Here is a 14,736-nt window from a genome sequence, read left to right on the forward strand (position 1 = left end):
AGCCCAAGATAAAGTATGTACACAGCAATTACTACAGCAGCACACACTAAGTCAAATTTCAGGCTGCATGAGTCTGATGTTCATTATGATGAGCTCCCGCATTTCTTGGCACTTCTTGTATATCAAGACGTAATTCAAATACCTGAAGTCAGAATGCTCTGGTCAACAAAACCTTTACTATATGGACAAAAAAAATCACTAGTAAGTAACGTTTTGGTTTATTTTTCAGGAGTCTGTGTTTTATTGACAATATTTCACCAGCCACTTCACACAGGAGAAATTCTTTTTGAAGATAAAAAGGCACTGATCGAGAGACTGACAAGGTTAGCATACAAGATCAGCATATTGTTGCTAACCAATCACTTTTGATTTAAAAAGGCTGTTTAACAATAAAGCGATACAAACCTTATAAAATTCTCGAGTTGGCAATGTCACTACTGAACTACAGGTAGGTATGTGAAGAGACTGTACCAACTGGTGAAAAACTAAACCTACTAATGTGTTTTTGTACTTAATCTTTATTTATTGATTTATCTTTTTATGTTTACATTCACAACTCATAATACCTGATATTGTGAAAATAATCCAATGGCAGAATTATGCTTTAAAATATTTGTCTCCCTCTTTTCAATCTCCTGCTCTCTCAAAATAGTTGAAATATCATACTCTTTTTGTTCTTTCACGCATGCGCGAGTAGGAGGCCGCGGGCGGACTCAAAATCGCTTCGAAGGACGTTTGTCGGTAGGGAATGACGGGGTACTAACCTTTCTGCTCTCTCTTTCAGGAAAAAAGACGCTCCGCCATCATAACCTGACCGCACCACGTCCACTTCCGCCCTTCCTCCGCCATCTTCCCTGACGTCACGAATCCCGTCATCCCTCACGCCTCCTTCCCAGCATTCCTCCACTTCCGGCTCCTCCTATATAAAAATGGCCGCCGGCGCATGTGAAGACGTTGCGTGCATGAACAATATTTTTGTTTGTAACCTTGACCTTGGTTTTTGTTTACACTATACGGGGCCGGAAACCCCAACTCTTTACGCTGTGTTCTGTGTTTATTTTTTACAGTGGCGTAGCCGGCAGGATAACTGCACCGAAGAAGAAAGAAAATGACTGAAAAGCAGAACCTCAACACCGTGCTGCAGGGCATGAACGCCCAGATCCAGTCCCTGCAGCAAGCACAGGCTACTACTACCCGGGAACTGGAGGCCGCGAAGGCGAAACTCGCGGATGCCGAGAGGGTAAGGGCCGACCCGCCTCGTCCAAAACCTCCGTCCCTTGTCCCGATGACGGAGGCGGACGACATTGAGTCCTACTTGGGGATCTTCGAGAGGACGGCCACCCGGAACGAGTGGGCGTCCCTTCTAGCGCCCTACCTAAAGGGGCCCGCGCAGCGAGCCTATTATGACCTCCCTGAGGAGGAGGCCGCGGACTATAAGCTCCTGAAGCGGAGATCGTGGCACGCTCACGGCATTACGCCGAGCCAGCAGGCGAGTGAATGGCGGAGCTGGCAGTTTGACCCCGAGAAGCCGGCCCGAGCACAGGCCTTCGACTTCTGGGGCAAAACGGGCCGGTGGCTGCGGCTCCGGCAGCAACATAACTATTGTCGCTCGCCGTTATGTCTTACCGCGACAGTGGCTAAGCAAACATGTACGAGTCACTTGTGTACACGGAGAGACCAAGGCTTACCGTTCCGCAGCATGCTCTCTTTCCTGGAGGGGGGAATTGTCCAAACTGTTGGTCGCGGTGTTGCCCGAACCCCCCTTTCCAGTGATCCTGGGACAAGACTGGTCACAAAGAAAAAGCGGTAAGGCAGGCACCGCTCCTGGGGCCTCACTGGGTCTGGTTATGGAGGGACAAGGCACCCTTCCCGCGGTCTCCACACCATGCACTGAGGCAAGCCACAATGGCGCAGGCACAAGGGGGGAGGTTTCTCAGGCAACGGGCTCTGAACCGGGACCTCCCACCGGCGAAGGGGCGAGCCAAGGAGCACATCCCCCCAACCTTTCATTAGATCCCCTGAGCGGCTTGGACCACCAATTTCGCTCCACGCCTCTCGTTTAAGAGAACAATGGAATGACGATTCCCTGCAGTTTGCCAGGAATGCGATTGTTCTGCCAGGCAGCTCAAAAGCGGATGGTTCCATGCCACGCGGCCCCTTCTTTGTCTTGGAGAATGATCTGTTGTATCGGGTGGCAACTCACGAGGGCGAGGTGCGGAAGCTGCTGCTAGTTCCGCGTACCTTCCGGCAGGAGGTATGCGAGCTAGCTCACGCACACCTCTTAGGCGCCCATCTTGGGGCCGAGAAAACATTGGAGAGAATCAAGCTCCGCTTTTACTGGCCCGGGATCAACGAGGAGGTCCGGCGCTTCTGTCAATCCTGTCCGGACTGCCAGATTCACCAGATTCCTAGGAGGGACCGTGCTCCTCTCGTCCCGATACCCCTGATAGATGTACCCTTTGACCGGATAGGGGTCGACTTAGTAGGACCCCTGGAGCCCTCCAACCGTGGCCATAAGTATATATTGGTCATGGTTGATTATGCAACCCGGTACCCAGAGGCGGTTCCCCTGCGCTCCGCTACCACCAAAAACATCGCACGGGAACTAGTCAACCTCTTCTCACGAGTGGGTATCCCTAAAGAAGTCCTCACGGACCAGGGTACTCCCTTCACTTCAGATACGTTCAGGGAGGTTGCCAGATTACTGAGAATAAAGCACCTGAAGACGTCTGTCTACCACCCCAAACAGGCGGTCTGGTAGAACGTTTTAACCAGACGCTTAAACAGATGCTTCGCAAGGTAGTCAGCGCTGACGGCAGGAATTGGGACCAACTCCTCCCGCTCGTGCTCTTTGCCTACCGGGAGGTGCCCCAGGTCTCTACGGGCTTCTCCCCTTTTGAATTATTATATGGGCGACAACCCCGGGGACTTTTGGACATTCTAAAAGAAGGCTGGGAGGCTGAGGCCCTTCAATCCTCTAATATATTGGAATATGTAGCGCAACTGCGCGACAGGCTCACCAAAATCAGACCACTCCTCAAAGACCACGTGACTCATGTGCAGGCAGCGCAGGCCCGGTGTTACAACCGCAACTCTGTCCTCCGGGAGTTCCACCCGGGGGATCGAGTGATGGTACTCGTTCCCACCTCCCACTCCAAGCTACTAGCTCAATGGCTGGGGCCATACGAGGTTAAGGAGAGAAAGGGGCTCGTCGACTATTTAGTCAAGCAACCTAATCGTCGACCGAGCGAGAGGATCTATCACGTTAATTTGTTAAAGCCATGGAAGGACAGGGAGGAGACTCCCGAAACACAATGATCCCTCTCCCTATTCGCTAGCACGGCTGCCCTTAACCTTGGCGACAAGCTAACGCCCGTACAACGGCGGGAGATTACCCAGGCCATCTACGCCATCCCCGAAGTGGTGAGCAAGTCGCCAGGCCGGACCTCGCTGATTGCCCACGATATAGTCACGGAACCCGGAGTAGTCGTCCGGGAGAGGCCCTACAGACTCCCGGAGGCAAAACGCGCCGAGGTGGAACTGGAGGTACAGTGGATGCTGGACTCGGACATTATCGAGGAAAGTCACAGTCCCTGGTCCAGTCCGATTGTCCTCGTTCCTAAGCCGGACGGATCCTGGAGATTCTGTAATGACTTTAGACGTCTAAACCAGGTCTCCAAGTTCGATTACCTACCCAATGCCCCGCATTGACGACCTCCTCGAGCGGCTGGGTGCGGCTCGATATCTGACTACTCTTGATATGACAAAAGGGTATTGGCAAATTCCCTTAACAGGATCTGCAAAAAAAAAAAAATGCCTTTAGCATCCCTAGCGGACATTGGCAATACAAGGTCCTCCCATTTGGGCTGCACGGGGCCCCTGCGACCTTTCAACGTCTGGTGGATAGAGTGCTGAAGCCCCACCAGTCCTATAGTGCCGCCTACCTGGATGACGTCGTCATCTATTCTGGCACCTGGGAGGAGCATCTATTGCAGCTCTCTGCTGTCCTCGCAACACTGGCTAAAGCCGGCCTCCGCATTAACCCCCGTGTTTTTTTGGCTTGAAGGAGGCCAACTATTTAGGCTACCTTGTGGGATGAGGACAGGTGAGACCCCAATGTTCCAAAGTCAAAGACATCCTGGAATGGCCCCGTCCGAATACCAAGAGACAGGTGCAAGCTTTCTTGGGGCTAGCGGGTACTACCGCCGTTCGTGCCCGTTTCTCCGAAAGGGCAGCACCCTTGACTAGCTTGACGAAGAAGGGCGCTCCCCTGCATGTGGTATGGAATGACAAAGCAGAACACACATTCAGTGACCTGAAACAGGCCCTTACATCGACACCTGTATTGCAGACCCCTGCTTTTGGGCTACCCTTTATCCTCCAGACCGACGCTTCGGACACAGGCCTGGGCGCCGTGTTCAGCCAAAGCGTTGATGGTGTCGAGCACCCTGTGATGTACCTAAGCCGGAAATTGTTGGACCGAGAGACCAGGTACGCGGCAGTGGAGAGGGAAGCCCTGGCTATTAAGTGGGCCGTGACTTATTTGCGGTATTACCTATTGGGTCGCGAATTCACTCTGGTGACTGATCACGCTGCGCTTCAGTGGATGTACCTCCACAAAGAGTTGAATCCGCGGGTCACCAGGTGGTTCCTGGACTTGCAGCCCTATAAGTTCACGGTTACTTATCGCCGTGGCGGCCTTCAGGCCAACGCCGGTGCCCTCTCTCACGTCCACGACCTCTCGGTTAGGTCCGCCCGACCGGACGGTCTTGGGCTGAGGGGGGGTCGTGTCACGCATGCGTGAGTAGGAGGCCGCGGGCGGACCCGAAATCGCTTCGAAGGACGTTTGTCGGTAGGGAATGGCGGGGTATTAACCTTTCTGCTCTCTCTTTCAGGAAAAAAGACGCTCCGCCATCATAACCTGACCGCACCACGTCCACTTCCGCCCTTTCTCCGCCATCTTCCCTGACGTCACGAATCCCGTCTTCACTCACGCCTCCTTCCCAGCATTCCTCCACTTCCGGCTCCTCCTATATAAAAATGGCCGCCGGCGCATGTGAAGACGTCGCGTGCATGAACAATATTTTTGTTTGTAACCTTGACCTTGGTTTTTGTTTACACTATACGGGGCCGGAAACCCCAACTCTTTACGCTGTGTTCTGTGTTTATTTTTTACAGTTCTTAACATCAGCCATGTCAAACATATTGCAGTATTGTTGCAATCTGTCTATAAATTGTATATGCCTGTGATGGAATCAGAGATCAATATGGCTGGTAGAAAATAGCAAAGCCCAGTATAAAAGATTGTTTAATACAATATTGGCATTAATTGTAAGCACATTGTCTTGGAGCAGGATATGCTGTGTGCTGTAGAAATTTAGAGTAAAGACTCGTTAAACCTTAAAATTCACCCAAATTTCATCACAATTTGGCCCATTCTTTGCAAGAAAAGAAAATGACGAAACGTGCCAACAGTCAGCATACATTTGTTCAGTACAAATGACAAAAAATATTTCAATAATTAAAAAATTGGATTAAGATTGTTCATATTCAGTATCTGGTTTTGATTTGCTTGTTTTTAACAGACAAAAACAAAACCAGATAATAAGCCATGTAGTGAAGTAAGCTTCCACTAACATTAAACGGATATTATATCCAAACCCATTAAGCGTACAGTTCTGTCTGATTATAACACAAAGCTTAACTCCATAGTAGCTCTTTAACCATATCATAATTACTAAAACTAATATATATAATAGAAATGTTTTTGTAAAATAACTAAAAATACACGAAGGAAGACTAAAACGAAATTGAATTTCCATGTAAGATCAGAAATAAAAACTAATATAAAGGCAAAACTATAATAACCTTATAAGCAACCCTTGATTACCACACACGTACATTTTTTTTTTTTTTTTAAGAAAAATCTAGGCTCTCAGCTAAATATACAGTGGTGTGAAAAACTATTTGCCCCCTTCCTGATTTCTTATTCTTTTGCATGTTTGTCACACAAAATGTTTCTGATCATTTAACCATTAGTCAAATATAACACAAGTAAACACAAAATGCAGTTTTTAAATGATGGTTTTTATTAGTTAGGGAGAAAAAAAAATCCAAACCTACATGGCCCTGTGTGAAAAAGTAAATGCGCCCCCCCCCCCTTGTTAAAAAATAACCTAACTGTGGTGTATCACACCTGAGTTCAATTTCCTTAGCACCCTTCAGGCCTGATTACTGCCACACCTGTTTCAATCAAGAAATCACTTAAATAGGAGCTGCCTGACACTGAGAAGTAGACCAAAAGCACCTCAAAAGCTAGACATCATGCCAAGATCCAAAGAAATTCAGGAACAAATGAGAAAAGAAGTAATTGAGATCTATCAGTCTGGTAAAGGTTATAAAGCAATTTCTAAAGCTTTGGAACTCCAGCGAACCACAGTGAGAGCCATTATCCACAAATGGCAAAAACATGGAACAGTGGTGAACCTTCCCAGGAGTGGCCGGCCGACCAAAATTACCCCAAGAGCGCAGAGACGACTCGTCCAAGAGGTCACAAAAGACCCCAGGACAATGTCTAAAGAACTGCAGGCCTCACTTGCCTCTAAGGTCAGTGTTCACGACTCCACCATAAGAAAGCGACTGGGCAAAAACGGCCTGCATGGCAGATTTCCAAGACGCAAACCACTGTTAAGCGAAAAGAACATTAGGGCTCGTCTCAATTTTGCTAAGAAACATCTCAATGATTGCCAAGACTTTTGGGAAAATACCTTGTGGACTGATGAGACAAAAGTTGAACTTTTTGGAAGGCAAATGCCCCGTTACATCTGGCGTAAAAGGAACACAGCATTTCTGAAAAAGAACACCATACCAACAGTAAAATATGGTGGTGGTAGTGTGATGGTCTGGGGTTGTTTTGCTGCTTCAGGACCTGGAAGGCTTGCTGTGATAGATGGAACCATGAATTCTACTGTCTACCAAAAAATCCTGAAGGAGAATGTCCGGCCATCTGTTCGACAACTCAAGCTGAAGCGATCTTGGGTGCTGCAACAGGACAATGACCCAAAACACACCAGCAAATCTACCTCTGAATGGCTGAAGAAAAACAAAATTAAGACTTTGGAGTGGCCTAGTCAAAGTCCTGACTTGAATCCAATTGAGATGCTATGGCATGACCTTAAAAAGGCGGTTCATGCTAGAAAACCCTCAAATAAAGCTGAATTACAACAATTCTACAAAGATGAGTGGGCCAAAATTCCTCCAGAGCGCTGTAAAAGACTCATTGCAAGTTATTGCAAACGCTTGATTGCAGTTATTGCTGCTAAGGGTGGCCCAACCAGTTATTAGGTTCAGGGGGCAATTACTTTTTCACACAGGGCAATGTAGGTTTGGATTTTTTTTTCTCCCTAAATAATAAAAACCATCATTTAAAAACTGCATTTTGTGTTTACTTGTGTTATATTTGACTAATGGTTAAATGTGTTTGATGATCAGAAACATTTTGTGTGACAAACATGAAAAAGAATAAGAAATCAGGAAGGGGGCAAATAGTTTTTCACACCACTGTATGTCTCAGTCTGGAAAATGACACTATATTGTAGCAACTTCTTCTGCTGTTGTAACATGTGTTAACAAATTTGAATTATCTCACAAAAGATGCCAGGGCAAAACAGCATCACTCAAAGATGATTGCTCATCATGAGCATATAACAAATATATTAATGAAGCATAGGAAAATTCATCAATTTAAATAAACAAAATTCTATACCAAAGTCCATAGAAAATTAAAACAAACTAAAACTGATTTTTGGAATGAAACATGAAAAGTTTAGATTTTTTGTTTTGTTTTGATTTAACGCCATGGTCTACTTTTATTCATTTTAGATTCCTGGAAAATTATGACTTAAGCTTGCATGCTTATTTATATTTTTGTTCATGTTATAAAAAAAAACTATGCCACTGTCAACATAGCTACATTGTTATAGATATATTTTATACCCATAGAAAGGACAATTAAACAACAAACAACCAGGTAACCCAAAGTAGAAATATGCATTCAGTACTAGTGAAAAACAGATCTGGCATAAGTAGGTAACATTTTTACCTCTTAAACAAGTCTAGAAGTTGCTTCTCCTTCACTTCTGCTGTAACGTTACCCACCCAGAGTGAAGCACAAGCAGTACTGAGAAAATAAGGAAAACATCCAATTAATCTATTAAAAAATTGTACAAATTAACCTTTTATGCATCAGACATTTTTAACTCACTTATTCAGTTGGGGTCAAAATTAACCAGTGTCTGTATAGGCATTGAGTGGAGCACTAGTCCACTGTGAAGGACTCTTGCTTGCACTGAACCAATTTAGAATTGCCAATTAACTTAACACAAATCAGGGGAAAACAGAGAAAAATCCATACAGACAGGCAGTGATCGGGACTCTGTAGAGTAGAAATGTTTGTGTATGTCCTTTGTTAGTATTACTGTGATTATTTTGAGAGGACATGAAAAAATTTCACTCATTCATTTAAACATGACAAACTTCAACTTGAAGTGCAGATATCTGATTATACCTACCTAAACATAACATCCTGAGATCAGATAGTGCGGTCTAATACTGGGTAAGCAATATACAGGTATTCTGATTCACATTCCTGACTACTTTATAACGAAAGTTTCTGTCAGCACTGTGTATATCGGTGTGGACTGTGAACATTTCTTTGATACAATGTGAAAAGTAATTGATAATAAACAAAAAACCACAAGGAACACTGGTAGGTGAACTTCTACTATGCTTTTAAAAAGAATCTGCTTCTTACATTTGCACGCTTGGTTAAGCTAAAATGTTAATTTCAGTTACTATGAACTACAATTAGGTTGCAGTTGTATATTTTTAATTATAATTCCAAAGGCCTTGTACCTTTTTGTTTGCAAAAATATTGAAAAATGAAAGAGTAAAAGAGTTAGCATTCATTTTACTAAATAACATTAACTCATACAAGTTTACTCATTCTTTAAAAAAAAAAATGTTTAATTCACTATGGCTTCATATAAAAAAAAAGTTGTACAATTAACTGTTTTTGAAAAAGTAGCATCAGTGTTTTCTTTCTAATAAGAGTACTCATTATCAGTATAGAGTATTCATTCAGTATTGGTGTAGCCTTACTTAACAGTAAATAAACCCAATCACTGGACTACCGTGCTGTTTTGTTGAAGGACAGCTGTGGGTCAGACTGACTGGCAGGATGACACCCGACCTGTTTCTGCATCCAAACGGTGCCATCTTTCGGCTTTACACCTGGTGCAGCTACATTGTTCTTACGTGTGACTGGACATTTCTTGCGGGGAGGGCTTCCGTTCTCTTTCTCCGATGTATAACCCTGAGCCTCATCTGAGTTCACTTCTGCTATAGCAGGTCTTAATTTGAAAAAGTGTCAGATTGGGGGGAGCGTGAACGCGAACGAGAGAATAAAACTAAACAAAAAAAAAAAAAAACGTTAACTTTTATAAGCACTATACATTCACATTTTGATCTGAAACCATTTACCTTCACTTAAATACATTTTTACTTTATATTTTTAAAGTAACAGTAGTTTGGCATAAGTGCAGGTTTCGGCCACTCTAAGCCACAATAGCATGTGCTGATATACACTGTGTGCACAATTATTAGGCAAGTGAGTATTTTGACCATATCATCATTTTTTATGTGTATATTCCAACTCCAAGCTGTATTAACTTGAATGCTTATTGGATTTAAGCACGTCAGGTGATGTGTATTTGTGTAATGAGGGAGGGTGTGGCCTAAGGAGATCAACACCCTATATCAAGGTGTGCAGAATTATTAGGCAGCTAGTTTTCCTCAGGCAAAATGGGCCAAAAAGAGATTTAACTGACTCTGAAAAGTCAAAAATTGTAAAAAGTCTTTCAGAGGGATGCAGCACTTTTGGAATTGCTAAAAAAGTACTGAAAAGTAACAACAAAGCATGAAATATATTTGATTCTTGCATTTTTTGGAATATATAAAAAACATTAAAGATGTCACATCATGAAAAAACTGTGCTCGGTCACAGTCGCTCAAATTGTAAGTTGTATGATAAACAATTTCACTATATAGAAAACTGTGCTTTTAGACTTTCCAAACAGTGCCAATGTGGACTTTTGATGTGAAACACAAAAGTAATAAATAGGGATGCTCCAATTGATCAGTCGCCAATCTAAATCGGATGACTTTCACAAGAAAAAAAAATCAGCAAAAAGACCGATAACAAAAACTCATATTTTCAGGCTGCTTTTCTACTTTACTGTAATTTAGTTTTAGAGCTCCTTTATGCAAGGCATTGTGGTAGTTGAGCCAGAATCTTTTTGTCTTTTGATGCAAACTTCCTGCAGTGTAAACAAAGCAGCAAGTGGAATCTTTATTCATCAGTGAGCAAGAAGTGATTGAAATATCAACCTTACGATAATTTATGTTAAAAAAAAGTGAAGTGATAAACTGAAAAATAAAAATCTGAGAAGCCATCCTGTGCAATTAGACAAACAGCAAGAAAAGCTACTTTAAAGAATTTAGACCTTTTTATTTCGTCCTTTAAATTAAAAAGGACACTGCTTGAATTTGTACAGTGATCTTGTTTAAAATGCAGCAGCTTACACTTCTAATTGGAAAAAAGATAGAAATGAATTTGAAATTGCTGCCTTAATAAACAATATATATATTTTTTTTTAAAGATTTCTACCGTTTTTAGTATTTGTTGCTGGGTGTCATACCGCGTAAGATTTGGTAAGAAACAAGTACTACATCATTTAAATGGTAATCCATATTTTATAAATACACCTCAAGAATTCTGAATGTCTTGCTGATACACCGAAGGAAAAAAAAAACGTAACAAAAAGATTTAAATGATTAAAACCTATAAGTGCATGTATATTCACATTTAAGCAGTGTTTAACTGCCAGTATCGATTAACTGATTATGTGAAAATATATAATTTGTTTTTTTTTTTGTTAGAGAAATGGTGAATACTACTTTTTAAATTAAGGCTTGTCTCACATAGGTACATAACAGAAAACTTAACAATATGACATTGTGTAATTATGAGAATCATTTTATGTTCTTTTATGCCATATTTGTTATGGATAAATATTTTTGTACATATTGCATTAGGTAAAGTATGTACTTTAAGGAAACTTTGCTTATTTAACTATTTTATGGTCACTGAACAATAAGGCTACAGAATTATAATTTTGTTTAAAAAAAATGAACAGTTAACATCTATGGTCTACAGTTTAATTATAAAAATAAACTTAGGACAAAAGGCTTTGGTTTGTCTGGTTATGTAGAAGATTAGTGTAAAAAGTTTTTTAAAGGGATAAAGAAAAACAAAAAAAAAACAAAACAGAATTTGTATTGGAATCAGCCAATAAAAGTAAAATGATCAGAAAGTGATCAGTATTATCCTTAAAAAAAACCTAATTGGGGCATCCCCATTAATAAAATATGGCAAAAGCTAAAAGTTACTTGATGAAAAACTAAAATTAGGATGAAAATCTGAAAAAAAGAAAAACTAGAAAATGATAAAACTAAAATTAAAAACTAAACAAACAGTAAAAATAAAAGTATCTTAAAACTAGATTATTCTGGAATTCCAGATTGAACAAAAGCAAGAGATTTACAAATTTCTATCAATAATTTACATTTTGATGTAAATGTTTAATGGTTAAATTGTTTGAGTTTAAAGGGAAGTGGACTATTATAAAAATGTATTGGTACCCACCTAGTTTTCTGTAGTAGGGATTCCAAATCTTCCAGCCCTGTAGAGATCATTCAAAAAAGTGAAATTTTGACATTGTCACCAACTGCAACACAAACAGTGTGTGTTGTGTGTGTATATGTGCATATCCATACTGTACATAGTACATAATTGTACTATCATTAACTATGTACACATGACAATATATCTGACCTTGACTTTTCTGATAGTTTAGAAAGAACTACTAAACATTAAATAAAACTCTCTAAAACCTGAAACTGTTGTATGTCTTTTCATCCTAATGGTAAATACATTTTACTATACTGTAGCTTTACCAGTAAGTTTTCATTTTATACTACAATATTTACCTGCTAATTAAATTAGGTTTTAATGCTGTGCACAAACTTTAGATATATTTTTTCTGCGCTTCATGAGTTATATTTGTACTATAGCTTAAATAATGCTCTTAAAATTCCAACAAGAACCCCAGTAAACATTTGATATACAAATGTACATACTGTACTTCAATCATTTAAGGAAATGTTAGTACAGGCCTTAGACAATATAAAAAACTACTTGAAGAAGCTCACCTCACATACATTATTAAACATAAATAAATAAATAAATACCTTTCGCTGGAAACTCAGAGTTCACAACCTCCTGAACTGTGTCAAACTTTTCCAACAATAAGACACTGTGCTCATGAGAGAAGCCCATCTCCTAAAAGACAGAAAAAGAATAATAAATGTAGGCAAGTCTAGCTTGTCTGCTGCCGAGTATGTGCAGTGAAGTTGCAGATGTTCTGTCACTTATGTTAACTTTTTATTTAAATAATCCTATTTGAATAACAAACTTCTAAACTATAACATTTCATTGTGACCCTTTAGCTATAGTCTATATTACAGAAATAACCAGTATGTTAAATGATAATATTGAATGATTCTACACCAGAATTGATTATCAATCAAAACAAGAATTATGGAAAAATGAAACAAACAATATGATAATTCACATTCCATGGATAAAATGGCATGAAGGAAGCACCTTTTTATTGATTAACTAAAATAACAAAAAAAAAACTCTTTCTTGTATCCTCCTCAGTGCTTTGATAAATGAAAATTTAAATGAATCACAATAAAGAAAAAATATAATGTAAAAGTTGGACAACTCCGTGCCCTGAATATAGGAGGATTAGAAACAGAACAAATAAGGTAAATAAAAATGCTGCATTTGTAGAAAAAAGAAATTGAGATCATACAATTTAACATTTACATAAAACAACATAAAATTGGGCACAGGACTACAATCAGCCCTAGACCCAAGCCTTCACGCCAATTCCAAGATGACCATTGTGTGCAGAAAAAAAAAAATAGGGTAATTTTGACAGCCATTCCACATAAAGATTGTCAGAATAAGAACAGGAGCATCACTGCATGAATCAAACAAACAAACACACACGATAGACATCTTGGACGCAGTATAATCCTCTTCAAGATTTAGAGCGATTTGATAAATTAATTAAATTTGCTTTATGACTGGATGCTACAACGCCTACTTATTGATCACTGGATGAATGGTCATTGGTAGGGTAAACACAGGCACATAGAATAAGATACATAGAAATTCAGCAAGACTATTAAAGCTATAGAATGTAAATGTAAACGATATGTAAACTCAAACTTTCCGAATTATTTTCCTATACACTTAACATGCAAACCAAAGAGCACTGCAAATTTGGGGACAAAAAGTTCCATCTATCTATGCTTACAAATTAACAAACAATTTTATTATACAACATTCCATCTCACCTCTATTCTGTCTTAAAAAACCAGGTGATGCTTTGGCACATAGCATTTGTGTACTTCCAAAAGTAAATGATCAATCCTGCTTTCTAATGTTATATTCTAATGAAAGAGCTGAATTTATAGAAACAACAATTACACCATAATGCCAAAATTAATTTCTCTTAATTCTAATCAAAACAGTTATAACAAACTATACTTGTCAGATATCAATCACATAAATGACACAGTGACTTCGCAGAAGGCACAAGCTTCACTAGGCAGAGAGAAGACTGATAACAAATAAAAGCAGAAATTTTAATCTGAAAACAAATAAATCACTTAGAAAGTAACATGATTAAAATGTAGCCAAGGACAATGGTGGTAACAAATTAATTCTGCAAAGTAATTAGGCTAAAATGTAATGTAAAAAATGACTGACTCTACTACATTGTTTAATTTTCCTTTGGTTTGAAATACACTACTTTTTTATGAATCAAACAATTATCCCCATAACTGTAGTTATTACAGAAATTTAGTTCCAAAACAGAATGGGTGTTTTGACTGCCAATATAACACAAACATATAGCCACTTCTGACCACTTTGGACAGTTGGTGCTTTACAGTGGTAACACTGCTGCCTTGCAACTAGGAAACCAGAGTTAATGCTTCCTGTTTCAAGTTTACATATTCTTCCTGTGTCTGGGGGAGTTTCCTTCAAGTGCTCAGATTTTTCTCCCCCAGTCCAATGACATGCACGTTAGGTAAACTGATGTTGTAAAAATGGTTTGTGTGGGATTGTTCACCCAGTGATGAACAGTCAACCTGCCTTTCTCCCTGTGCTTGCTGGGACAGGCTCCATCTTCCCCATGGCCCTACCTTTGATAAGCAAATTAAAGGATGGATGAATTAATGGATCAAGACAAGTCACTGGCACTTGCTACTTCACATAGAAAAAATGGTCACATCATTATTTCAAGTATAATGAAAAAAAAGCATACTTGCAAACATACAAGCAAATCCCTCAAAATAGGGTGATGACAGTACATGTACAATGAGGGAGACATATGAGGACTTACCATCCTGACACTGACGTTAACAGTAAGCGAATCCACAAGTAAGGTGTTGTTTTATTTTTTCTTAATATAGATAGCTTTATATGACATACTTTTCATTAGTTGTTTCTATAATTTTGTCTTTGAATAAATCATTTAC

The 14,736-nt window shown here is 40.2% G+C and overlaps 1 protein-coding gene across 2 annotated transcripts in view; it reads right to left on the reverse strand.

Annotated features, from left to right (window-relative positions):
- zgc:123010 (uncharacterized protein LOC641500 homolog) overlaps positions 1 to 14,736 on the reverse strand; it is a 76,073-nt gene that overhangs the window by 19,415 nt on the left and 41,922 nt on the right. For both annotated transcript variants that reach the window (XM_039774579.1, XM_039774570.1), the window contains exons 11-13: positions 12,370 to 12,460; positions 11,765 to 11,801; positions 8,102 to 8,179 (exon numbers count right to left, since the gene is read on the reverse strand). In XM_039774579.1, coding sequence (XP_039630513.1) covers positions 8,102 to 8,179; positions 11,765 to 11,801; positions 12,370 to 12,460 — 206 coding nt within the window. The remainder of the gene's footprint in view (positions 1 to 8,101; positions 8,180 to 11,764; positions 11,802 to 12,369; positions 12,461 to 14,736) is intronic.

The sequence above is a fragment of the Polypterus senegalus genome, chromosome 1, assembly GCF_016835505.1.
Source record: "Polypterus senegalus isolate Bchr_013 chromosome 1, ASM1683550v1, whole genome shotgun sequence".
Taxonomy (NCBI): Eukaryota; Metazoa; Chordata; class Cladistia; order Polypteriformes; family Polypteridae; genus Polypterus; species Polypterus senegalus.